This window comes from Musa acuminata, chromosome BXJ3-6 (assembly GCF_036884655.1).
Source record: "Musa acuminata AAA Group cultivar baxijiao chromosome BXJ3-6, Cavendish_Baxijiao_AAA, whole genome shotgun sequence".
NCBI lineage: Eukaryota > Viridiplantae > Streptophyta > Magnoliopsida > Zingiberales > Musaceae > Musa > Musa acuminata.
Genome location: NC_088354.1, coordinates 11,300,833 through 11,328,830, shown reverse-complemented (window position 1 = coordinate 11,328,830; position 27,998 = coordinate 11,300,833). Strand labels below are relative to the sequence as shown.

General features: G+C 37.1%; 1 protein-coding gene across 7 annotated transcripts; it reads right to left on the bottom strand.

The window, feature by feature from the left end:
• Positions 1 to 9: 9 nt before the first annotated feature.
• On the bottom strand, positions 10 to 21,442 carry LOC135583799 (E3 ubiquitin-protein ligase PRT6-like). 7 transcript variants are annotated; one of them, XR_010497688.1, is made up of 20 exons: positions 21,115 to 21,442; positions 19,760 to 20,851; positions 18,326 to 19,518; positions 18,099 to 18,239; positions 16,339 to 16,582; positions 15,468 to 16,253; positions 12,485 to 12,679; positions 11,574 to 12,235; positions 9,030 to 9,081; positions 8,268 to 8,916; positions 7,158 to 7,366; positions 6,496 to 7,028; positions 6,289 to 6,393; positions 6,096 to 6,162; positions 5,935 to 6,012; positions 3,775 to 3,843; positions 3,512 to 3,600; positions 3,318 to 3,383; positions 2,366 to 2,602; positions 10 to 292 (listed from the first exon to the last, which is right to left on the bottom strand). XR_010497688.1 is itself a non-coding variant. In XM_065156514.1 (18 exons), the coding sequence occupies exons 1-17, from the start codon at positions 21,178 to 21,180 to the stop codon at positions 3,526 to 3,528; spliced, it is 6,216 nt and encodes a 2,071-aa protein (XP_065012586.1). In that variant the 5' UTR covers positions 21,181 to 21,345; the 3' UTR covers positions 169 to 292; positions 3,512 to 3,525. The 7 variants fall into 7 exon arrangements, 2 of the variants coding, with proteins under 2 accessions (XP_065012586.1, XP_065012587.1); XR_010497685.1 differs by having other exon boundaries at positions 2,366 to 2,560; XR_010497687.1 differs by having other exon boundaries at positions 10 to 287; positions 2,366 to 2,560.
• Between the last annotated feature and the right edge of the window lie 6,556 nt (positions 21,443 to 27,998).

Genomic DNA, 27,998 nt, shown 5'->3' with positions numbered 1-27,998 from the left:
TCATTAGCAGAAAGAAAAAAAGGCACAAGAAGCTCTATTAACAATTCCATAATCCCATAGCTACAAGTTCACCATCATCCGGATTTACGATCTACACATGATGTATACATGATCAACCCAAACATCCCTTTCATTTACAAGCAACAAAAGCTGCTTAGAAAAAGATATGCACAAGCAGTATTGCAATCTGTGCTAGCTTGAACTGCAGGAGAACAATGGCACGGTCGGCATTAGCAGGGCAACCAAGACACCACAAATCACCCATGAAAGGCATCAAACATGAGGGACTGCACTGCAGAACCAAGTGGCAAATCTTTAGAGAGAAGAGAGGCATCCAAGGCAAGGTAAACAATTAGGACAAGCTGGTAACTAAGCAAGTAATTGTAACAATTAGGAGTAGCTGCTCCATCAAGCTGGTAACTAGTTGAATCACAAGATTTCAAGGTCAACAAAGGCTTGATGTGGAAATCAAACGAGATAGTTCTACAGTTCAGAAATAACACCAATATGTCTTATAGCAAATTAACAGAAAAGGGGGGAAAAGTTCATAACATAAATAGTAAATAAGAGTCGCCTTAGCTTGTTGGCTCACATATTTGTCCATACACCATTACTGAACCTTTCTCTTAAAAGAAAAAGGGTAGATATTACACAGATGAGCTCCAGCACAAGAGTACATTAATTTAGCTTAGATCAGTGAACGAAATCACCATCATTTCCACACTCTGGACCCATAACATCATATCATAAAGAAAAATTAAAAAAAAAATGGAATTACTAGTATATGTTACAAGATAGTATTTGAGTCAAAAATGAAAAGACAACCCTAGAAATTTGTCATAATTTCACCATTTGGTCATGCTGAATATATACCAAAACTATAACTTATATACTTGTATAGTTCTGAGCAGCAGTAAAAGCAAGACTTAGATTTTTTTTTTTTGGGGCACAAAGATGAAAATTTCCAGCTTGATTAAGTAAAAGCTCAAAACAACAAAATTGTTTAATTAAACACTGCACAGCTGTAAACAAGATTTTAGATATTTTCTTAACAAAATATTTTTGCACTATTGTTCCAATATTCTCTTCAAAGCAAATACTCAAATGCATAGTTCACCAAAAAAGAAAGTGCTTTGCAACTTATCTAGGTTCTTGCCAACAAACTACTTTCACACACATTGTACAAGGGATACTGTAAACAGCATCCCTACTGCATGAAGCTCCCACCAATTCAGGATCTGTTGTGAATCAAGGCATCGAAAGCTTATTTGAAAATGTAACCATATTTGCTTCCTTGACACCAATTATCTTCCATATGACAGAAACCTATATTATCTTAATCACTGCAGTTCTGATGCCAAACAGTTACATGCTGTTATCTTTTAATTATTTCCACAAACAGCACCATGAATACTTTATGTGGCTACAGATTAAAAAAAGGAATAAATTGGAAAATGTGCAACGAAGAACTTGCTGACCCACCATAGAAGTGCCAAGGGACAACTAAAAAGGACAATTGTAAAAGAAAAACCATGCCCTAATGCGACCCTTATCTACTAGCTAGACCAAATCAAACATGACCCAATTGTAATTCATCAAAACGCAAAAGTTCTCAATATTAAATCGATGTTAACTCCAATTCTGTTAAACATTTTTCCATCAATCGTCAAAAAATAAAAATATGAAGAAAATAAAAAGAAAAACCAAAAGAGCACGACCATATTATTAAAATCTAAATATACCATGACCTAACATGACCCAAATATTCTAGCTAGACCAAAAATTGCACATTACCCACTTGTAATCCATCAAAACACAAAAGATCTCAATACTATATCATCACTAACTCCAATTAAGTTAAACATTATTATATTATTTGTAAAAAAAATTAGCTCACATAAATTGCAAGACCCAAATTGAAAGTGTGCCAAGATAAGATATGCTTTTCTACAGAGTATTTATTTTCTAACCTCAAATTTTGTTGCCCTCAAAATCACTTAGCTAAGCCTTAGTTCCCAAAAGCTGATACAAGTGCAGTGGTGGCTGCAAATGACGATGAGTGTGGCAAGTTCTAACAGTACAAAGGTAGGAAGAAGTTTGGAAAACACCCATAAATAAACCTATGAATCAGGAAAATTTAAGTATTACAGAATTTTAAATTAACAATGAACAGTAATTATTACAGCTACTTTTAAAGATGTGTTTCCTCTTTTGTTCATTTTTTATTTCTTCCTTTCTCTTCTTTTCATTCTCTAATTATTCCTTTAGTTTGCTCTTCATTTTCTCATTGTCTTCCCCTTTTCTTTTTCCTTCTCTTCTTTTCTTTTACATGAAAAGAGAAATTCTTGGAATTCAAATCACTTACTTCATGGGAGTTAAATCTCTCACATCTTTCTCTTTCAGACTTGCACAGTTGAATCCCTGATCTCTTTTTGATGGCACATCATAATGGAACCTGCCCAACAGCAAAGCCTGATGACAGCAGCATTCCAGTGACAATGATTGACAGATCCATCAGCTTCTTTCCTAGCCACTTCTCTTCATCTTCTTCACAGAAGACCTGCAGCAATGTGATGTATGCCCACTGCCACTGCTCAGTAGTCTAGGATGGTAAGAATCACGGTTTTAAATGTCTGTCAAAATTCCTAACCGTTTACACTTTGTCTCAATTCCAAAACAAGTACCCTAGGTGCATTACCATCCCCAGCTACTACGAACTATCCAAGCCCTTCAAGGCAACCCCCACATTCACCTAAAATAAAAATTGTAATGAAAGAAAACTATACGTACCAACTTCAAAATAAAAATTGGTCTTTGTATTATATTAATGGACTTGGAGTAAGAAAATTCAAAATGATTTTTGACATTGTCTTGCTCGGATTCAAAGCTTAAGGTCAAAGGAATATCAAGATCATGGTTCTAGATGCTGCTGAGACCAGTCCATATCAATCTATCAACAGAATTTCCTGCCAACTACCTTCAGAAGTGATGCATGGGTTTTCAAAGTCCCTAGAAAAGTTGCAACCAAATTATCCCAGCAAGCATATTACCACATGCAAATTAAAAAGATTGAAAGCAAACAAAGAATATGGATATCACTTCAAACTCGATTACCAAATCAAAAAAATGTGAATTTAACAAAATATCCTTTCACTTCTCAAGCAAATGCAAGAAGGAATCTGACAGCAGAAAACTCTCGGGCATAACAAACAGCTAATGGTTTTAAACTATGAGAAAATGAAGTCATGTATAGGCTTAGCAATAAAAATCCAAAATATGAAGTCATCAGGAACTACATAACAATACAAGTGTCTTACAATTAATTATTGGAAAAAAGGGCCCTGCTGATACATACGATTCTCATGCTGCACCATCATTGGCTCCTGATAATAATTATGATCGATAAGCATATATAGAGCACACTTGTATCTGAATTTTAATTTATCGTTCTTACCGTTGGCAAAATATATTCCAAAAGTCCTAGCAGAAAAAAGACTAAAGGTATATATACCTCTTAAAATAATCCTAATAAAGACCATTTAAGTTGGTGGTCGTTTGTCGAAGCACTTCAGAACTCCGGTCGAGACCATGAGATGCCACCTTGTGCAATTTATAAAAGGAGCACAATCAATTAAAAGTTATACAAAACCATGCAAACCAAATTATATCAACCAAAAACATTAAAAGAAACAGCAATGTCAAGGATTCAATTCATTCAATCGGTTGTTCAGATCCAAAATAATTTCACAAAAAAGACCATAGCATATTACTCACCAAATATGTAAGAGCAGCATAGCGCTCCTTGCTCAGATACAAAGGCTTCCCTCGGGACATGTCATGGTCCTGCATACAAGTGGTATAATATACATGTCAGAGACCACAGAACACTAAAATAAGACATGAGAGAAGGATCATCAATGTATAAATTGTCCAAACAACCATGACAAACAGACATTCATGAGGACCAGCTTGCTTGAGTTCAAAAATCCCCCGACATCGGCCAGTAGGCATGCCATAAATAATTACAGGTTATGATATACCCATAGTTTATGGCATGCTCTAGGTGTGTACCTCAGTAGCAGCGAACCAAAGCACTAGTATTGGAAACATGGGACAGCAAGCCTATCATAGGCAATACATGTGACTAGGGATTAGGGAAGAAAAAAACTTCATTTCTTTTTTTTCAAATGGCTCACAGAAAACCCTAATATGATACCTTCTAGAGCAGTATCGAGAAAATCATTATCCTTACACAGGACTCAGGAAAAAGGTTGAGTAATTCCTTATTATGACTCCAAATTTAAAAAAGCCCAAACTAGTAGGGTAAGAAACAAACTACCAATAAGTTATATCAAAAAATAATGTGTGAGCAGTAATTGAGAACCTACTATGGCAATTTGATAGTAACCACCCTATTATAATTCAAGTTTTACCTGCTGACATTTTTGAACTAAAACCATAAGAAAAACGAGATACAAAACAGCAGATATCTAGGTCAACAAGATTAACCAGCAAAGAGGAGCCACTAAGTTCAACCAAAAAACAGAATTCACTAAAAAAAATTACTAGTATGCCACATCATGACCCAACCCAACAAACATACTAATCCTGTAACTTGGATATTACAAACCTTTTATCATGTTTCCCAACTTTATTAAACCAACTTTCATCATGTTTTCCAACTTTATTAAACCAACTTTCATCATGTTTCCCAACTTTATTAAACCCAAGTTACTAGTAGCCAGCTTGTCACATGTTGCATTCATCATTATTGTCTACTATGGGACTTTGGAGGAGTCACAAACCACATGGCTTGGTTCTTAAAAGTCTAAGTACCATAAAATCATAGAACTCCAGAAGATTTTGTGACAAAGAACCAGTGCATGATCATAATCTCCTTCAAAGTCAACCCCTCACCTAGCCTGTCCATATTCTTCCTTGAATGCTACCTCTCCACATGTTTGTGTGTGCATGATATTTCTCGGTCACAACCAACATCTCTGCTTCTCCACCAACACACACAAACACCTTCAGCTAATATACTGGATAGTGCCAAGGTGTGAAGCATCTCTGTATGCCTTCTCTGCTCCGTCAATAAAATCATCTTTCCACCAAATACCACCTTGCATTAAATACCATCTCACATCCCCAGCTTCCAATACCCCACTAATGTACTCATCTTTCTCATCTCCAAACTCTCCAAACACCTCGGTTACCTGGTTGAGCATATTTACCCATTATTTAACCAGGAACATATGACTGACCACAAATTTGTGTATACTTTATGCATGGAGCAGCAATTACCAGTATGTATACTTCAGAAAATTTTCCAACCTCCCAGCAAGGTTTTGATTCCATAACAGCAATATTCCTAAGCTTGCTAATCATCTACTAATCAGACAAAAAACCTCTTCGACATCAACTTTGGAACTGAAATCCATTTTACTGAATTAGATTATGTATTATCATATATAATACATAATCCAAAAAATGAATTACCATTAGAACAGAATACATAATCCATCATAAGTTGAGATAGCACTGCTAGAAGTCAGTTGTAAAAGAGCCGCTAATATATCTGATAACTTGTTAAATGATCACAGATTTTACAAGAATGCTGTGCAAAATATACATTTAATACACAATGCATTTTCTTCATAAATGATTCCTTACCCACTTAAAAACTTACAGATAATATCAAATTTTTTGATTTGTCACTCAACTATCTACATTTGGAATTGAAAAGCTTCAATCATTCCTCTGAAATGTTTGTACCTTTACAATTTTAGTTCCCGAATGTGTATATGACAGGATAAATTTATAAGCTGATACAAAAAATATTCAGAAAAGCAAAAGCAGCACCAGCCCATAACATCAAACTGAGGACTTTCTTATCTGACCAAGTACTAGAGCAATAAAATATATCACAATTACCTCTTCACCAAAGGCATCCAAATAAAGAGATGGCCAGAGGGTCCGACGAGCTGACCTCTGCAATAAGATTGTGGTTTTCTGCAGATATGAATAAGGCAATGAAGCTAAATAAAATGTGACCTTTACCAAACACAAAGCAGAAAACAGTGTGATATACATACCCTGACCAGCAAGAATACACCAATACCAGCCCCACAGATCATTGCATGATTTAAGCATTTGCTTTGCCTAAAGGAGAATAACCAACTACTAAGGTGACAGCTTTCCTAAGATATGGAAAGTACAGAAATATACCAAACAAAACATGGTCAACCATAGATTATAAGTACATGAAGTTAAATAGTATTAAGGTACCTGCAGCAAGACTTCCGGTATAGCGAACATAATTTACCACAAAGCAAGCACAAAGCAGGTTCCTCTGGGACAGACTTGCAATTAGAGCATGGTAGCTTTATGTACCTGGTAAAAGATTACAATACTTTAGCAACTCTTGACAGCCTTACCCTTTATAAAAATAGACCTTTCACCATAAAACTGCCTGATATTTTGAAGTACACTAACTTTTTCAGTAGATCCTGATAGATGAGAGGAAGTTCCATCAGCTTAAAGGGAACAGCAGGAGATGAAGCTAAAACGCCTCTGTACTTACGAACTCCAAACTCATCACAGAAATGGTCACACCATCTCAAAGCCAAGGCATGCACAACCTCATTCTTGAGAACCAATTCCAATGAGCAAATCATAAACATGTCCTCCAATTCCCTTATATTATTGAGCTCTACTCTTAGTTGGCTATCACTATCCAATTGTACATCTTTTGAACAAAGATATGACCTTTCCCATGTGTGACTGTCATATGACAGGGACAATGTTGAAGAGTTTAGCAAATTCCAAAGTAGTGCACATCTACGAAGGTATGGAAATGTTAGTCTGCGTATCATATCCTTCGGATGGTAAAGGTGATCAATATAGCTGGAGACAAAATACTGTCTCACACGGTCGGATTCTGCCATTGTCCTGCAAACATCATTAAGAACGTTGCTGCCAAAACTTGATACATCAAAACTTTGATTGCCATAGCATGTAATCATAGCCTGCAAAAAATACAGATAAGGAATAAAAACATATTATACTGACAGTCAATATTCACAGGGTCAGGTATTGATACAAAGGGTTAAATATTAACAAAAAAATATTAGCATGACATTATACTACTTACATACCTGAACAATGCAAACAGCATAAAATAAATGCACAAGAGCAATGAAACATTCTCTTGAGGATTTAAAAGGGGCTGGGAGGCAGAAAAGAACCCACATAAAAGAAGAAAAAGGATCATGAGCAAGAATAGGATCCGCAGCACGTTTCCAGAATTGTATGTCAGGAAAAGCTTCCCCATTGTCATAACATTCAAACGAGGAAGAAGTTGTGCCTGCAAGGGCATGATGAATAAAGGTGAGTTTCATAATTTCTTCTCTGAATTTAATATTCTCCCCACGGAGAGAGTCAAATCAAAAGCTGCATTTTTCGAACTCACTGCCAACTAATAACTCAAAGTACCAATTCATTATTACATTTCTTCATATTCAATATTCAAATGATATTAGTTCTTGCCTTAGCAAATATATACAGGTTTTCCTGTGAAGGTTTTTCCACATTATTAATATTACTCCAGAAATAACTAATATGGTTATCCAAGGTTGCTTGGAAAGATAATTATAATCCAGGAAACTTTCACCATGATTGCAAGAGTATGTCTACAATTTCACAACTGGAACTGGATTGACAATTTTATAACAATTCTGATGAATACAAATCAAGCAGTTACTTATAATTTCTCAGTTGTTCCCCTTTCAGATAGAAAAACTCTAAAACAAAAGAATCTTGTTCATGTTACATGAGAAATGAAACTGTACACAAAAACTTATTAACAAAACTATCAAAAATTGTCTTCTTATCGGACTACCAATTTTCATCTTATTCATCAATGAGTCAACTTTACACAAGATAGTCAAGTATAAAAAACAAAAAATATCAGCTTCCCAAGAATGTAAAGATCACTCATCTATCAAAGCACACTACTAAAAGGAGTAACTTCATCGACTTGTAAGGGATCTTTAGAAAATCATTATATAGGAGAGAGATTGTTTTACAAATTGGATAATAGCTTAGCAACATGATAATACATTTAAGATATCCATATCCCATCTGATATTTATTTACAAGCTTTTTAAAAACTCAAAATGACACTAAATAATCAGTGTGCTACATATACTAAGGATAACATTATTTCTTATTGTAACAGAACAAAAGGTGCAAGTCACTATCAATACCTTTTTGCTTATCTCCATTGGACAAGTAATTATCACCGGACACACCAGAACATATAGACCCTGCTAGAAGTTGAAGACTGCTGAACCTCAAGAGAACTTCAAGACAATTAGAACTGCCAGCAGACTGAGCAACATGGACCAGAACTGACATTATATACCCACTAGAAGAGCGAAGTTCCTCAGTCAAAGATTCTAAGCAAGATTGAGATCCAAGTGAATTTGTGTTCAACTTTGCCCGGGCAGCAATTTCTGTAGCTGTAACTGAGTACCTAAGTGTGTCCCATAGAATTAAGGATCGACTGAGCCAACCAGGGGCTGACAAACTACTGTAACTGTGAGAATAATACAGCATATACAATTTTCTGAGGGAAGGCTCTAAAACTGAATTCATGGTCTCATTAATTTTTCCAGACAAAACCTTTAGATTTCTGCACTGTCCAACAATTTTTGCTGTATTTTGAAGAAGAGATGATGCAAGAACAATGTGTAAGTTGCTACAGTTCATGTCTGATGAGGTTGAAGGAACGTCATTTGGCATTGAACTGCTGAAGGCTGATTCTTTTGTCGTTGAAAGTTTATTGGAGAAACCAGTGCGTGCTGGGAGGATGGCGTTCGCAAATCTCCGGCATACTGGACAAAGTAACTCTCCCTGAAGTCAAAAAAGACGAAGTAACAAAATCATCTAAAGATAGTAAGAAAAAAGTCAACGTAACTAAACAATTTAAAGAAGTACAATAACAAGAATATGACAAAAAGATTTACCAGGTCAGGATCCACAATATGACTTCCTTCAAAGCCAAGATTCCCAATGTATCTGAAATTACAAGAGATAACCAAACACATGAAATTAACTTTCACTTCATGAAAGAAGATAAATGAAAAGTTATAATGTTGGTATCTTATCGAAAGAGTATTTCATAATCCTATAACATCTGGGTTTTTTTTTTTGTGAATGAACTATGCCTGTCATATTCACAATCAATTAAATTTGGTAATCTAAACACCTTCTCTAAATATTTATTGCTTCACAAACTTAATAACAAACAAAATTGTTTTTTCGGAGACACAGATTTTGTCATAGAAATATATTTAAACAGAACTAGGGTACTATTATGTGACTTTAGGGTAAAGAAGAGTGAACTATAAGGTCATGAAATTTAAATAACAATTTATTGACGAGATAGCAAAACTATCTTTACTGGATATATGTTGCATGATACAATACCGTAATATCAAGTTACAAGTACAATATAATCACAAATCAAGGAAAAGGCAAAACAAAACAAAACAAAACAAAAAAGCATTTCAATTAAACTGAAGACCATAGAAGCTAAGTTTTCCTCACCATATAAGACACAAACAGATAGGGAAGAGTGGCAAATAATCCAAACTAAAATTCATGCTGATCTGATAGTAATTAGAAGCCACCAGTTGTTATGATGCATTCATCACAATCTAACTCCAAGGACTCATAATTTCTATGACGATGCCAATGAAACTAAAACTATTCAGCAATTTAATGAATTTCAGAATAATTTGAGATACATGCTGTCTCCTTGGATTTAGTATGCACTAAAATTATTTTTTTTATTCTAGACTACCATTAACCATTCTTTTCCAGCCTATGGAACGTCCACTGACAATATTAATACTTAGGAAAAAAAAGAAGATAATTTTCATTTCAATATTGAACTTGAAAATAATTGCTAAAAAGTATCTGGGCTTTCCTTTCTGTAAATACATTTTATCTAAGGATCCAAATCTGTTAAATCAGTTAAGGAGTCTCTGAAAATCATAATAGGCTAGCTATGAGACAAAACAAATTCAAACCAACCACAAAAGTAGCTATAGATTATATCAGATAACCTCCATTAGCTCTATAACCAAACACAATAAAAGTAAGAGGTACTTAAATGATGATTGACAATATAATTCATAATACAGTATAATGAGTGCTACTGTCATACATAGTAAAAGCTTTCGAATAATAGTGAGGAAATCATAATAATTCGAATGCCCTTTTACCTTCAAAAGTTGGTTTGATTTACTTGTCTAGCTCAGTATGCTAAACACTCTGTCTACTTAGACCTCAAAATAGAGGGGCATTAACACAAGGATTACAGCTTACATAAGTAAAGAGTTGCTGCACTTCTACCAGAAGATATATAAAAAATTTCAACTGCTGACTTCAAGAGGATAAAGAACTTTGAATCCATGAGCAGAGAAAAGCTTGTTTTACATCTAATCGCCACATGCAGTAAGCTACATCTTGGACCACTAATACACAAGAAGGTGCATGCACTTGAATGTAACATGCACCAATGTCTTGCAATAGTGCATTAGCATACATAGCACCCTGAAATAGCACCTTAGCATGCACCAAATGTGATGTGGGTACCACCAACCAATTGTGTAACTTCCACAGCAATCATTTACAGAAAATGTTAGTGCTACAAATCAAATTTGAATCTGTGCATGATATTTACAGAAACTTATGATGATCGAGCTTGTTCACTTTTGTCTGTTCTTTTTTATTATTATTTTCATTGATCTGCCCACAAGTGTTTCTCATGATCCTAGTCCTCTTGGTAGATGGACAAATGTAAATTACATGAAGGACTTCCATGGAATAGATTAATGTGTCCTCAAATAGAATGTTCAGTATTGCAGTTGTCAACTATTGACTAGTTTGACTTATAAATACCAGAAGGAAACTAAATGACAAAGGATGACATGGATTATGGCCATAGCCATTGTAAAAAAAACAAGGATGTTAGCTTCTAGACTGTCTTCCCGTAATAAGTTCATCATGATATTTGATACATTACCAGATTCCGCTGTTAAAATTCCTGCCATTAACTGATCACTAATACATCAACAGCTAGAAAATGAGACCTGTGAGATCAAGAAGAGAAAGTGCTATTTCTTTGTTGCATTTAGTAAAACATTCAGGAACATACGTAGTTACGTACACCCTTGAGTATGAGATCTTACAATGTATTTTCTGTTTTTACTATAGAGAAGTCAACCAGATAAAAATTCTAGTATTGAAAATCAACAATAAATTTAAGATTATGTGAAAATTAAAAAGCATCATCTATATTTGGCATAAATTTTCTGTAACTTTATTTAGCAAAATTATATAACCTTATATTTTTCCCCTCCTCAAGAGTGTAAAATTATTTATTGAAAAAAATGGATATTTTCTATTTGTATTATCAACAGCCTGCACGATTCAAGGATCTGAATTATAAAAAATACAATATCATATGCCGACAAGATCCAGGGTCTATTTGCATCACATACCTTTGCTTCAAAGACACCTGATATCTATCATGGCATTCCCGATGCACAGCATGCCCACAAGAAGAAATATGAATTCCATCACAATCACTTGGACCAAATCCACTAATCGTAGTACTTGAAGCAGTTGACCTTGATGCTAAATTCACAATGCGTTGAGGGCCAAAAATGAAAGAGTGATTTTGTTTTGACTCTCTTGATAGACTTAAAACATACTCACCAAGCGCAAAAAATTCTGCAATGCTTCCTTTTCTTGAACCCAATACAGCATCCTTGGTTAAATATTTCTTTTCAGCATCCAGAGTATCTAAAATAGATTTAGAATTGTGCATATCCCTTAGAATAGACCGGTAAATATCATCCTCCATACTCTCAAGGGATGCACTAAGTTCTGTGTCAGTACCAGGAAAGACATCAAGTGGTTGAATGTTTCTAAAAGCAGGCAGTTGTTCATTCAGAAAGACCAAAGACCTATCAACTTCTGCAGGTTCCATGTCAAAGGGGAATTCAACACCTACATTCTGAATTGACTGCACTATATTTTTTGAATCAGATCCACCTGGACCATTTGATCCTTCTATACCAGTTGAAGGAATTTCGTTTTGCTGGCCTACATCTTCCCAGGACAGAGGAGCTCTCTCAACAAAAGTTGTAAGACAGGATTTCTGGTTATAACAAAATATGCCAATGATTAAAATTAACAATCAGAAAGGTAAATACGCGACTAAAATATCAGCAAGCCAAACGGCTCACAACTCATCGATTGTAAAACAGAACAAACAAGAAAAAAAAAATAATACTAAACAAATTTTAATAGATAATTTTATGATTTTTATCAATTTTTAAGCATACTTTGAAAACCAACTTTATGGACAAAAAAATTCACAAATGCACGGGAAGGAGTATATCTTAACCTGGAGAAGAATCAGGAAACACAAAGGACTTTGGGAGTGTGGATCTCGACAAAAAGAGCAAACAATTGCTGATTCCTCAGAAACATTGTCCTCGTGGTCTAACTTTTCCTCTTTGGATATCGAGCCATCTGCTTCACTGTTAGGTGTTGATTTCAAACTGGCCATGAATCTTGATTGTTCAGCTCTCATTTTTTCCTTCAATGGTATCCAGAAAGCAAAAGAAAATTGTTACTTATCGCAAAAATGTTCAACCAAAACCCTAAACATTTCAGTTAAAATGACAGCAACATGTTTTATCAAGCCTACGAGCCATGTTCATGAATAGCTATGACAATATGTACTAAGCAATGTCCGATCCTTTGTACACTTCGACAAAACACCTGCCAAGAAATAGCTATGGAGATTCTAGTGCCTAACAAGTGGTGAATAATTACCATAAGCTAGTCATGAATTTTATCAAATGTTTATTTAGGGCCATAACATACTAATGTTACACATCCATAACAGGGCCACTTTTGCATTCTGCAACTTTACACACTCCAGTAATATCTCAGATAACCAGAAAAGTGGAACCTCATGAAGCTCATTCACATATAATAGTTAAAATAAACAGACTGGAGTAGTTCCAAGCCAAAGCATGGAGTGACATCAAAAACTCTAAAGGTCATATATATTCCTATCAACCGAAAACAATGACACCAAATGCATATTTACAGCTCGTTCTCTATTCTTCCATTTATGTGTGATGGAAGACTGCAGTCACATTATCCAGGAAATCATTTCCCTCCACCAGATAATAATGGCACAAAGCTAGTAGGAAGTGTATTTATTTCCTGCAAATTTGTAATTTGAAAGCTTTTTTGGCTCCACTCCAAGGGAATTTTATAGTAGATTAATTGACACAGCTCTAACATCTATAAAAGAACTCAAAGAAAGGTAAAGTTTATTTATCGTTATTATGAAGTAAAATGAACATTGCAAGTTAAAAAATATGCCCAAGCATAATTTCCTGGTTGCCATTATATTAATGCTTAACCAATATCTATATCGGTATGTTATGCTAAGTCCTAGCTTAACTCTGATGAACAATTAGGGCTTCATCCATAAGGGCCTTGTCATCCAGAGGTCTGCAATGAACAATTGATGATTGAAGCTAAACATAGCACCTGCAAAAAGCCCATCCACACCTTCATCATTGCCCCCTTTATTTCTTTTTATCATTTCCCATGTCCATCTTATACACCACTTCCAACTAAATGCATAATGATAGGATATGACATTATGACCCTCCTACCACTGCATCTGAGGAAAAAGGACGTAGCCACAGAATTAAGCCATTATTTAGTACATGAAAATGAAAAGAACGTCCTAGCATGAGCCCTTAGATCGCATTGTAAATATAGCCAGTCAAAAGATACTGTAGACAAAAGTTTCCCATTTATAGTAACCACTTTATCATTTAAATTTCCACCAAAAGGGATATCTAAAACTCTCCAAAAACATATCATAACAGATCATCAGCCTGTCTAACCTTTTCTACAACTTATGAGGACTATTAGACACAAATAAACTCATTATTAAAAATAACGACAAAAATCAATATGAAAATTACTAGAAAATAATTTTAAAAAAACAGAATCTGCCGTTCAAACAGAAAATTAGTTCGAAGTTCATCTAAAATAGTCTTTAGCTGCCATCATTGAAATTGTAGTCATTGAACATCATATGGACCATTTTCCTTGATCAATCCTGGCTCTGTAAAGAGAGTCAGCTTGTCTGCAGCTTGGTAGAGTAGGACCAAGTTTAACCATTGCTTCCTACAGTTTAGTAGCCTTCATTTTCTTCACATGTTGATATAACGAGGCACCCGAGTTATCAAAGTAAATCATTGTGATGTGTATTTGTTATGATGGGAAAATAAAAACCTTCATCACTTTTTGATCCCTTGACAATAGCTCTATTTTAGTCCCCAATCTTTCAATCTTTTCACCCTATAAACTTCCTAATATAGCTACTAGAAATGATGATGAAATTCAATTTGCAAGTCACTAGAAAATAGAAATTTTCTAATTCAATTTTGTTCCAATTAAATCACTTGGAAGTTCTTCTAAAATCAATGTCTCGTTGACAATACAAGAGTCATTAAACATCATCTGACCATCATCTCACTCAATAACAGCCTAGGCTAGAAGTGGTGGTCAAGGATCTGGCTGCTGCACGGCACATTTTATATTTCATAAGGACCAGAATTACCTCCCTTACTGATAAATATTTCAAGTTATTTAACACGCATCTCCAGTCATAAAATTGATGGTACAAAGTCATTTCATGACAGGTGAATATAACACAATGGAGGCACAGCAAGGGAAGACATAAATCACCCAGACATCAACGAAAGATGCTACATCAAGAAGCTGAATAGAAGAAAATTTTCATGTTGCCCAAACCTGAATGTTGAAGCTTATGACTTTGATTGTTAACATATTTCCTGGATGTGTATAATCCAAGAATTGTCCCAGGCTCCCAGCACTCATACATGAGTGGCTAAGTGCTTGACCTGCCAGGCAGATCTGGTGTGATGCCACAACACATGATGCACTATATATGGGTAACATCTGTGAGCATATCGAACCCAGTACCATCATGACTAGCACAAACAGATTCCTTATTAAATTCACCCGACATCATAAATATCAAAATAACTTTTAAACATGATGCAAAAATAAGGTATACTCTTGTGCCGATAGTAAGATGTCATTGAGACATTTAACTGATACAAGTGTCAGTAGATACATAAGCTACTTCATATTAATACTTGTTTATAAAGTCCAATTCAATCAATGTTTTCTGCACCAAACAGATCATACATAGCAGATATTACAATTCCTTACGATCAAAGTGGAAACTTAAGTTCACAAAGACAGAACAGAGTTAAGAAAATAACAGTCTAAAATAACTAGCAGGAAAGACCACAAAATCTTACCATTATAGCGGCCTGTCGCTCTCGGGCTTTTGCCCGTCGCTCTTCAGCATCAGAAGCTGATGCTGACCTCTCTGGAGCATCTTCTGCAGGCTGCTTACGCATATGATAGACCACTTCTGGTGCTATTCTTTGAAGCATAACCAAGCAATCGGTGTTCAGTTCAGCAATTTTCTTCACTAATGTCTCGACAAGTAATGAAATGTTACAATGCCTCGTCTCAGAATAATGACTGTCACTTTCTTTCTTGTATTTCCTCATCAGTAAAACTAGCAAGGATAACATGCTTTGGTTTTTGCACAATGCTGATTCACCATGTGCAGCTATGTCAAGTTGTTCAGTAGCATGAGCCAGTATAGGAGGTAAATCTTCCACATAATGTGAAACTTCCATGAATGAGTGGTCAGGATGTGACAAATCAATACCAGAACCATAATTAGTACTACGTGTTTGACTCTGTGAGCCACAAATATCTAAAGCAAGAGAAAGTAAGTGTAAAGCTGTTATAAGAACTCCATCAGGAGCACGAGATGCAAGTGAAACATCCACAAATGCAGCATAAAAGAAAACTGCACGGACAATTTTGAGGACTGCTTTTGATGTAGCTATTCTAGAAATTGTTTTCAAGGGAATATAAATGTCCGTCCATTGTGGCAACTGGACGTTTCGAGCAGAGACTTTACAGAACTGAAAATATCTCTCCTCTGCCACTTGCAAGTCCCTATAATTCCAGCGAGGGTGATACAGGTCCAACTCTTTCCAGTAAGCTTTTCGAAGAGAATATTTACCCTGAAATTCAATAATCATCAGTTAAGTTTATTGATTGAGACGAAGTTTCAAGAAATCTGAAGCATAGTATGTTATGGACCATAACCTGCTTCATGCCAGATGGATTTGAATATGTGGCAAGCATATCCAGAACATTTTGAAGTTGATCACTGTTTGAAAGATCACGAGGAAGAGCCTTCACCAGATGGCTACGGGTGGCATCACCAACAGTGAGTTTATAAACTAATTCTCTCTTCAAATTATCAACAGAAGAAAGGCCAGAAAACCGGCGCTCTTTGACAACCTGTATGATAAGAGTAAGCATCTCTTGCACCAGAACTGCCTCATACCTGTGAATAATGTGTTTTTTCAGTATGCATATGAGTAATAAAATAAAAAACAATTGCAAATTTAACCCTATTCGTATAAATAGACAGCAACAGTATGACTGAGATTGAAGTCGAAGGTCACAATTAATCAAGATGATTAATCAAAAAGATGATTGTTTGGCTCCATTAGTATGTGTAGCTCTGTTCCACAATCAAAAGTTGAAGCTCAATCAAATAGTGAACTGCCAAGCATGTATATGAAACGTATCCGCATATGTAGCTATGTCCACAATCAAAAGTTGAAGCTCAATCAAAGAGTGGACTGCCAAGCATGTATACAAAAACCAGCCATAATTCCAAAACTAGCTCTTTCTCTAAAGGAGATTCTTAAGTTTATATAAATAATGATGTCAAAGGAAACAACAGAATAGGTTTTTCCCAGCTCTACCTACAAACCAATGAAAAAGGGGACATTAACCTAAGGTAGAAAAAGGGGACATTAATCTAAGGTAGAAAATAATGACAGAACTTTGTAGGTTCCCACAGGGATCACTTTTCAATCAAATAGTTTCCAGAAATCCATTTTTGGATACTCAAAATTAAGATATATGAAAATGGCTTATCTGACAAATACTCATTAGCAAGCTTATGAAGGATCCACCATGCGGCATGTTAAATGTCAAATGTAGTGATTTTGCAATCCAAGCTGAAACAAGACTGTACAACCTTATGATGTGACAAAAACTCAAGAACTTTTCAATCACCATCACTAGTGGTCATGACTGAAAGCCAAAACTAGAAAGAAAAAAAAAAGACAGCAACCGACCAACACATTCATATTTGTTCATCAAACTTGTGCAGTCTATGTGCAGTCTATGCTGACCCTAGATTCAATCGTTCATCCTGCAAATCCTCCAGAGGTCACCAGTATTGACTAGCCAAACTCACAAGACAAGTTCTCTCAAAAACTCTTGGCTCCTCAAAAGTAAGAGTTGTCCATGCAATCAAGTCACTCATGACTCATCAACATCTTATTCTTGCATTTTGGCATATCCTATTAATTTTAACAATGACAAGTGCTCAAACATACCGTTTGCTTTTTCCCCTTTCTTCTAAACAACACTGCAAATATTATACCCAATGACATGGGATTACCCTGCCAATGGGATACCAGCTAGGAACAGATATGACATCTCACAAACACTTCGATCATGACCTTTTAAGGTGCACATATAGTACCCATGCCATGTCGACCTTATATCCACAGACACACACAAACACAACCCAGCACCTTGCTGAAATCATGGCAATGATTAAGGCCAAAGTAACTACGGTTGCATTATACCCATAACATTTTTGGTTCGCAGCAACAACTAAAAAGGCAAAATTATATGTTTTGCATGCATCCAAAATTATAAAAGAAACTATTGCCTTGAACTTAATATAAAAAAATAAAAAAAATGTTAGAAGTATCCAAAGTACTGGAAAAGGTCATTTATCTCACTTTGAAAAAATGCAAGAAACAAAGGAAACTTACTCATTGCACTCTGAAAGACTCAAAGATGTATAATTTACTAATCCAAATCTTTCTTGAATTCTCTCGACAAACAATTCTGGTGGAGCTAATGCAGCACAGCATTGCAGCAAGAAAAGATCAGATTCTAGCCCTTGATTAAACCTGGATAAAACAAGTGAAAGAATTGAGATCAACAAGTATAGGTACTATGTTATAATTTCATGTGTTCTTTTTTAATATGAACTAACCACTGGACAGCACGATAAAACTCAGAGTTAAATATGGCTGCATCACCATTCCTGCGCCACATGCCAGCACGTACTTGGGCACAAAACACACGTAACCGAAGAGGATGCTCCATCAGAAAGGCCGAAAATCCACAAGGTTGTAAGCCTCTCAAAACTTGCCCAAAAAACTCATGACCCCATGCTGATGAAGGAAGTGATAAGCCACTACTTGCCTTCTCTGGCTTTTCAATCTCATTGTGACAATATTCCATCGCTTTTCGCAATATTAATGAAAGCAAACGATGTAAAGGAATGTGAAATGATATTTCCTGTGAACTAACATCATAAACTATGTCAGGCCAATCGGCAATATTTAACATACCAAATGCTTCTGATTCAGCACCAGAATCTACCTCCACGATACTATCATCTGATATCCTACTTGAAGTTGTATGTTCAAGGCATCCGTCGGTGTCCATTAAATCAGAGACCTCATGGTGCTCACCAGAAGGAAGTGACTGATGCTTATCTACTCCCTGCCTAGACACAGACAACCCAAAAATTTTGCTACTATTCGCACCCTTTTTTGACTTGAATAATTTCTTTCTAAAACAACTAAGACTACTGTAGTTCATATCATCAACAAAGAGTGATATGTTCCTTGCATGGCAGAACCAGTCATCAATTGCTTTAAGGCACTCGAAAATCAACCAAATAGCAGGTGATGGAACAGATAGGTGGTCAACACCACCGTACTTCACATCACTATGTTGGGATGAGCCATCCAATCCACTGCTTGTTCTATTTATACTGCAAGCAGAGCTGTCTTGTGAAATTCTGCCTACTTTTGAATGACGATAACCTTCGTTATCATCTAACCATTCAGAATCTGGGCAAGAAAAAGAAGTGATCTTCCTTTCTTTGGTTTCGAAAGCAGAAAATGCTCCTTGCACCAAAAGATTATGAACTTTGCTTAGGAAATGTCCCAGCACGAAAGGTGCAGAAAGATACTCATGTTCTTCTTCAATAGGGGTAGTTGTTACTCTCTTTTGGGGATCCATGCCTTGCACAAGAGATAAAAGCTTCAGCCAAGCTCTTGAAATATCAGGTCTCTCATGAGTTATGTATGCAAGAACCTCTTTGTGACTCAGGACAAATCGTGTGTCTTCCACCAAACGAATTATTGTCTCATAGAGATGTTCCCACTTCCTTACCTGCAAAAGTGCTGAGATCTTACTCTGATGTACCATGTAATCATGAAACCACTTAAAAGTCAAAAGAACAAAGGACATAAATAAGACCAAATAAATAAGACCAAAGGACTTCCCTAACAGCAAATGCACTCAAAAATAGGATGCTGAAACTTCACAAGGGACTGCTTCAGAAAGAAACAAGAGAAAGATTGCTAATTGAAGTAGTAGCACGGGTGCTGTGGTTGAACACATCAGTTCTTACCTGTAATTGACCGTCTTCCTGAATGCAAAAAAGGAACAGGTCCTTCAAGCATCCCAAAAGTACACCCAGCAGGTTCACCTCTCGTACAAGTCGTGGTGTCAACGTAGGCACAGTGAACAATTGCACAGAGAATGTTGATAGTAGCGAATACTTCTCAAATGCTTTAACAGTCCACTCTTTGATAATTTCACTTACAGAAACAGGATAATATCTCGTAAAAGCTTTAGCAAACTCATATTTAAAAACAGGCTCCCCAAGCAATTTTAGAAGTAATTCATGTAGCTTCTTCACAACGTTCTTGTGCAAGAACCTCTCTGCCCTCACAAGAACATCGAGCAAATCGGTACACTCAAACATTTTCTTTGATATGAAACTAAGAAGGCTTTCGCTACATTTGCAGAAGTCCAGCAACATCTCAATAACTGCAGAAGATAACCTATTCCCCATCCCTGCAGACACATCAGTTTTGTTATGTTCCCTTGGATTCCTCTGGTTTTCAGCGAGTATTAATTTGTCCTTCCAGAGTACGAGAAGAACATCTAGAACAGGCCTGATGGAATTTGCCAACTCTTCTGGTAAAGGTTGCATCTGCTCAGTTCCTTTGTGCTTGGAACAGAATCCTTCACGTTTCCAGGCTGTCACATCTCCGCAGTCACAGCATCCGCCACCTGTATACATAATTGAGTAATCATGATCCTTGTGATTGCCATTCTGGAAACATGGAACGCATATAGCACAGGTTGGATCATGCTCGCATGTGCGGCAGCGATAGGCCAAGTCATTCTGACCCCAAACGGCTCCACACACAGCACGCTGACCAACAGCTTCTGATGCCAAATTCTCAAGAGATGATTGTGGTTCAGCTTCGAACATCAACCACCCTAGCCACGACATACTCTCACAAAACAGATCCTCAGTGTTGCCACTGCTGGACGCATCTGATGAGATTCGCAGCTCCGACAAATCATCTTCGGTTGGTAAGATGGAAGAGACCAACACGGGATACATAGGTTTGTTTTCCTTGAGATATGATATAAGCCCCATTTGAGACTGCTCTAACACCTCGGAGGGAACACCATTGGTGATAAGTCTCTGAAAAAAGATACAAATGAATAGGGTATAAACATATAAGCCACAATGTGTGGAGATTCTTCGTCCACTTCAAAATGTATGTACCAAAGGACCAGGATTGTTAATCATGGACTAAGAACAGAAGAAAAGTAACAATAATATGGTATTTCTCTTCTACACATCCACGCATGTCTCGTTTTTAGTTCTTGCTGTCCGATCAGAAATCAAACAAAGATAAATCACCACAACGTTCAAGGAATGAACGAGGGTTGATGAAATCATACCTGGACGATGCGATCTCTCGGAGACAACACGGTGTCCCGCGGCGAATCGAGCTCCATGCCGGCCATGACGCGAAGCCAATCGGCGCAACTCCAGGGGCTCGATCGGGAGCTTCCCCGCCCCAGGGTTGCGGAGGTGAGACGACGCCGACAAATGAAGACGAAAGAAAGAAGGCAGGAAGGAGAGATCGAGAGTCCACGACGATCTCACGAGAAACCCTAATCCTTCCGCTCTTCGCCCCCCCTTCGTTTCTCCCTTCCCTTCTGATGGGGTTATCGGTGGCGTCGAGAATCCAAACAAACGACCTCTCTCGGGTAGCGGTGTTTTTGCTTTTGTACTGGTTTATTTTTGTTGAATCGTTTTTAGGGAGAGGCGGTGTGGGGCGGGGGTAAAAGTCGGCAGAGTACGGTTTGTGCTGCTGTCTCGAACCGTCTCTTCCGAGCCGTGATAAGACTTCACCACCCTCCTCTCTAATAAACACACAATCTAACCCATCCCCCGCATGGAGGTCCACAACCACCACCGCCAGGTTTGCGGTGGGTCCCGTTATGAACGATAGAGATGATATAGATGCAGATGCAAATGTAGATTTAATAAATTTAATAATTAAAAATAATAATTTTGAGAAGTTATACTTGGAATATCTATCGTCTTAGTTAGTCGTGTGTAGATTTAATAAATTTAATAATTAAAAATAATAATTTTGAGAAGTTATATTTAGAATATCGTCGTTAGTTAATCGTGTGTAGATTTAATAAATTCAATAATTAAAAATAATAATTTTGAGAAATTATACTTAGAATATCGTCGTTAGTTAGCCGTGTGTAGATTTAATAAATTTAATAATTAAAAATAATAATTTTGAGAAGTTATACTTAGAATATCATTGTTTTAAAAAATTTCCGTAGTGTGTTTTTTTTAAATGATTATTTAAAAATAATAATTTTGAGAATTTTTTATAAAATATCCTCATTTCCAAATATTTTCATCTAACACACTTTCTTTCATAAAAAGATAAGTTTTTTATACTTTTATCGCACTTGTCACCTTCGCCCATGACCATCTCCATATGTAAATCTCTCGTCATCTTCATGTGTAGCCCTCATCCCTTCTACCCCTTACTAGCCACTCTCATTCCTCTCATCATTCACCTCCACTTATACCTCATGCCTCGTCGGCTATCGTTGCCATTGTCTCTCCTCCTATATTCGATAACATGCTCTAATTTCATCTTGACATGATGGTAATATTTGTGAATAAGATATCGAGACTTTGTTTATCGATCATCATGTCCACAATAACTGAAGAGGGTAGATGAAAATCATTGAGAGCTGCTAAGAGCAGAGTAGGAGAAGGGGAGGAGGCAATAAGCATCAGAAAAGACAAACGACGAGCGAAAGAGGAGACAATGATATTGAGGTAGAGGCAATATTAATACGACAGAAGCAATAGTAAAATCATCTTTTAAAAAATAAGTGACGTTGTACTAAATTTTTTGAAAATGAGAATACTCCGTGAAAATTTCTTAAAATTAGAAACTCCTATTCTAAGAATTTACCAAGAAATATTATTTTACCTAAAAGACCGATGATAACATAGATAGGAAATCATTATGTTGTATAAGTTAAAGATAATTTAGATATATTTAAAAAATAGTCCAGGGGAAAATCCAAAAGAGAGAGAACAAATTGTAAAATCAACCTGAAAAATATAAATATAATTTGACTTTTTGATAAATGACTGAAATTCTCTCCATTTGTCACACAAGCTTAAATATAAAAAACGAAAGAATATTTATTATATTGGTATAATAATCATCCGATTCACTAAAAAAGAGTATTTAGTTGTGTCCTTGACTCTAATCCTTATTAAGCCTTTGTCAGTCACATTCATGATATAGTCTTGTAGAATTATTCTTTGAATCATTAGTTATCCAACACTTACACTTATGTCAAACTTTTGAGTTTGACATAGGTTCGATCTAAAGATCTAACATGTTAAATAATTAAATTTTAATTTATTAATAGTATAAGAAATAAAATTTTTATTTAAATCACTTGAACAATCGAGAAATAAAAATAATATAATGAGATTAATGCAAAATAACCGAATAAAAAGGATAACAACAACAAACATGATCTAAGGAGAGAGAGAGAGAGAGAGAGAGGAAGAAGAAGAAGGGTGGTGTTAGATATAAAGAATCAAGGTATAGACTTCCACCTCACATTTCAATGAAGAGCACTTTAAATCTTGATGCCCTGTATGGGCCAGTGTAACACTAAGAATGTTGTACTCTATATGAGCCTTTGTAACACTGAAAATGTTGTGCAATCTAACATCTCGATATCTAATAAGAAATATATTAATAGTCAATAATCATTCAACACATAAGTTACATATAAAAACTATCCTGGATCTAGGTCATCCTCCACTCATTTATCCGTATGGATAAAAATTCAAGATAAGTCATTAGGGACTATCTTTCTCTCGTCGCCCACATAGATGAAACGTCAAGAGAGGGACATTGGGACAGTTACAAATTGTCTCTACAAAAGTCATGCATAAAAAGTAATCCCCAATATTATGCTAGGGTGTTTTTTTTTAAAGAAAAACTCATACTCACTAAGAGACATGATACAGGTTATCGCCCTACTTTTGTCTTAGATACCTTAACAAGCAATGCCACCATCTCAATCGGAATTAATACCTCAACTAGCATCGGCGCCCTTTCGAGATTCCCTTGCTCAATGTGGTGCCAGCATCTTAAGATCGCTTAAGGCCCGTGGAACTATCGGCCGAGGGAGTGGCCTACTGCATAACAGTAAAATTCAATGCATTGCCACACTACTACTTTGCTCTGCCCGAATCCATGACTCAGTAAGCGGATTCAATAAATGACTCTATGAGGATCCAACTATAAATAATTATCCAATGCTTAGAAGAGATACAATGAGAGTCCAACAATCGAAAGGAGAAATTCTGGTTGATCTCACCTTGGGTCACCTATTTACTCCTAACATCTAGGAGGAGTCAATCCCAATGAACTTTTATCTCTCATCACTGAAGGCCTTTAATGGCAATACTAATAAGAAAGAGTATACTGCACCTTCCGTATTTAGATGTTATTGTACGACATCACAGACACCTTAATGTGTCATGCATTCCCGACAACGCTAAGAGTCCCAACATGAAAATGGTACACTCGCTTAAAGCCACTCTGGGTCGGCTTCTTTGCTTAGGTCGCAAAGGAGTTTGAGCTTTGCATTATTAAGAATGTGCGCTCAAGGCCATCAACGATAATGCTTCTTGGACTCATGCAAGGGGAGGAAGAAACACTCTATACTTTCGTCACTCAATTTACTAATGAGATCTGAGACATGCAAGAAGCTCATTTGTTGCTTGTAATGCATGCCTTCATGATGAGACTCAATCCCTCTCACTTTTTTTGGTCATTGGTGGAGAGGCCATCGACAATGATACCCGAGTTGCTCTAGAGAGCTAATAAATATATTATCGTTGAGGCAATTATCTCGAATAAGTATAAGGAGACACAAAAGGTTGAGACAAGAGAGACTACCATTAGCCTTGACCTCGAGGTCACCACAATGAAGAAGAAATGACCAATCCGAGTTGTCTCACCCGAGGTCCAAATTAACTCCCATGAATATGACTAGAATCAAAGTCTTTTTATATATAAAGAAACTGGGGCTCTTGAAACACCCTCAATCGATGAAAATACCATTGGAAAAGAGAGACAAATTCAAGTACCGTTGCTTCCATCGTGAATATGGCCATGACACGGAGGACTATTGTGATTTGAAAAAATAAATTGAAGAACTCATTCATTAGGGATAGCTTGAGAGGTTCATCCAAATACATTAGGAATCTCTGCCCTAACCACAAGGGCTAGTGAAGAGGCAAATTGATGTCATTATTAGTGGACCTATCTTAGAAGGAGATAGTTCCTCGGGTTGCAAAACCTATACTCGAGCTACTATCGAAAAGCACTTGAAGTCAAAAGACAACTCGAAAATAACTATTAAGAAAGAAGAGATGGAGTGACTCGACCCAAACAACAATGATGCCTTAGTGGTCTTTGTGAGGATAATTAATGGCCGAGTGAAGAATGTCATAATTGACATAGGTAGCTATATAGATATCCTCTACTTTAATGCTTTTCAAAAACTTGGACTCTCGACTAACGATCTCACCCATACGACTTCTTTGTTACTGAGATTCACCAGTGACTCTGTCTTCTCTCTTGGAACCATGAGCCTGTATGTCATGTTTAGACACGGATAGTGAGAGGATCTAAAATCTGACATGACAAAGGGAGGACTTGAAGCTTACCATATCGAGGGAGAACTCGAAATCCACCATGGTTGAGGAAGGACTTGAAGCCCGCCATGGCGGGGGAGGACTCAAAGTCCGCTACAATTAAGGAAGAACTCAAATCCTGCCACAGTGGATGAAAGATTTAAAATCCACCATAGAGGATGAAAGAAAAATCCACTATGACAAAGGCAAAGAGTGAAATGTGCTCAAGATATATGAGTTAGAAAAACCTAACCCACGTCAAGAGAAATATGATATGATGGAAGCATATGACAAAATATGCCTAAGACGTGTGAGTCGAAAAAACGTAACTTGTGTCAAAAGAAATCTGCTATAGTAAAAGCATAGGGTAAAATATGCCCGAGACGTGTGAGTTAAGAAAATTCGACCTATGCTAAGAGAAATTCGTTACAGCGAAAGTATATGACAAAATATTCTTAAGGCGTATGAGTCAAAAAACCTAACCCACGCCAAAAGAAATCCACTATAACTAAAGCACAAGGCGAAATATGCTCGAGGTATGTGAGTCGGGAAAACTTGACCTATACTAAGAGAAACTTGCTATGGTGAAAGTACAAGGCGAAATGTGCCTAAGGTAAGTGAGTCAAGAAAGCCCAACCTACACCAAGAGAAATCCGTTATGGCAGAAGCATAAAACAAAATATGCCCAAGGTATATGAGTTGGGAAAACTTGACCCACACCAAGAGAAATCCGCTATGGCAAAAGCATTGGATGAAATATGGTTGAGGTGTATGAGTCGAAAAAACCCGACCTACACTAAGAGAAACCCACTATGGCGAAAGCATATTACAAAATGTGTATGAGGCGTATGAGTAAGAAAAATCTGACCTATGCTAAGAGATATTCACTACAGCATAGCGTAGGGTGAAATGTGCCCGAGGTATGTGCGTTAGGAAAACCTAACCCATGCCAAGAGAAATCCATTATAATGGAGGCATAAGGCAAAATGTGCCCGAGGTGTGTGAGTTAGGAAAACCCAACCCTGTCTGACTAATGTATTGTCATGAACTTAGTCAGTTTTGCTAAGTCATATGGCACCTTGCGTGTTTGTCCGTAAAGGGTCAACCTCCTCGAAACCTCTTATGGTCTCTCAAGGGTCTACAAAAAAGAAGATATATTAGAAAAAATATTTAACTTAGGATCCACAAGTAACTATTTTAGCTGGTCTCTCAAGGGTCAACTTGCCAATGACTCTAACTTTGGTGTGGGGTCGGCTAAGTTGTACTAATCCTTATTAGTTCATGTGGATCTTTCAGATGAAGGAAAAGACCTTTCATATTATGTATCAATTTCTCAAACGTCTCATACCATTTGAATTTGGTGGATGCCTATTAGAGTTTTAACGAACATCGCCTCACATAACCCAAATCAAACTCTAGCATAGTGCCCTCTCACCCTGCCCAAATGTTAGGTCGGCTCTGATACCAAATATTATGACTCGGGCCTGATGGGCTAACTAGCCTATCAACTTCGTTTGATCTAAACCACTGACCAAAATGCTTAAGCTGAAGTTGATAGTAGTACACTCATCAGACCCTTATAAGTCAATCTTAATCTTGCCCACTTTCGATGTGGGACTAATCAGGGGTGTTACAACTTGGGCCAATCCCCTTTTATTAGTCAACTCAGCATCATTGTTCTTTAGATTCGATATGTGCCACGTCCTAGGAACCAACCGCCCTTCTTGTGTCATTAGGCGATAAGTGTCATCTCATATTATTGTAGTCACTCGGTAGGGACCTTCCCAGCTTGGAGCTAACTTGCCTCGGGAGTGCATGGGGTCAGTAACCTCGGCCTTTCATAAGACCAAGTCGCCAAGTCTGATCGGTCGAGGGTGCACTCTTCGGTTGTAGAGTCTCGCGATGACATTTTTATAAGAGAGGGTGCTGAGATGCGCGTCGGCTCTCCATTCCTTGACGAGATCTAAGTTGGCCCGAAGCCCGCTTTCCGAAGTGGCACAGTCGAAGATCTCGACCCGGGGGGTCGGGAAGACCATTCCGAACGGAAGTACTGCCTCGACGCCAAATGATAAGCTGAAAGGTGACTCTCTTGTGGCGGCTTTTGGTGTTGCTCGAGAGGCCCATAGTATGCTCGAAAGCTTGTCAACCCAGGTGCCCCGAGCTCCCGTAACCCTCTTCTTCAGGCCATCCACTACCGCCTGCTTAGTTACCTCAGCCAAGTTGTTGGTCTGCGGGTAGGCCACCGAGCTGAACCTCAGCTGTATTCCGTAGTCTTAGCAAAATCTTTTGAATCTTTCGTTATTGAATTGAGTGACGTTATCGGTGATGATGGCTTTAGGGATGCCGAAACGAGTAATGATGTTTCTCCATACGAATCCTTCTGGTTGCTTCTTGGTGATGGATGCCAGTGGCTCGGCCTTCAACCACTTGGTAAAGTAATCTACTTAGACGATAAGGAATTTTCTCTATCCTGAGGCCGGTGGGAAGGGGCTGAGGATGTCCATTCCCCATTGCGCGAAGGGCTAAGCACTGTCTAGGGGGGTCAGGGGAACCGCAGGCTGATGATGTG

What these genes read in the sequence shown, in the direction of transcription:
- LOC135583799 (XM_065156514.1), bottom strand. Translation starts at nt 21,180, where the DNA reads ATGGCCGGCATGGAGCTCGATTCGCCGCGGGACACCGTGTTGTCTCCG. An exon ending in AGTCTTTCAGAGTGCAATGA is followed by an intron (nt 16,583 to 18,098) that starts GTAAGTTTCCTT and finishes CATTATTCACAG; the next exon opens with GTATGAGGCAGTTCTGGTGC. An exon ending in ATCCATCTGGCATGAAGCAG is followed by an intron (nt 16,254 to 16,338) that starts GTTATGGTCCAT and finishes ATTGAATTTCAG; the next exon opens with GGTAAATATTCTCTTCGAAA.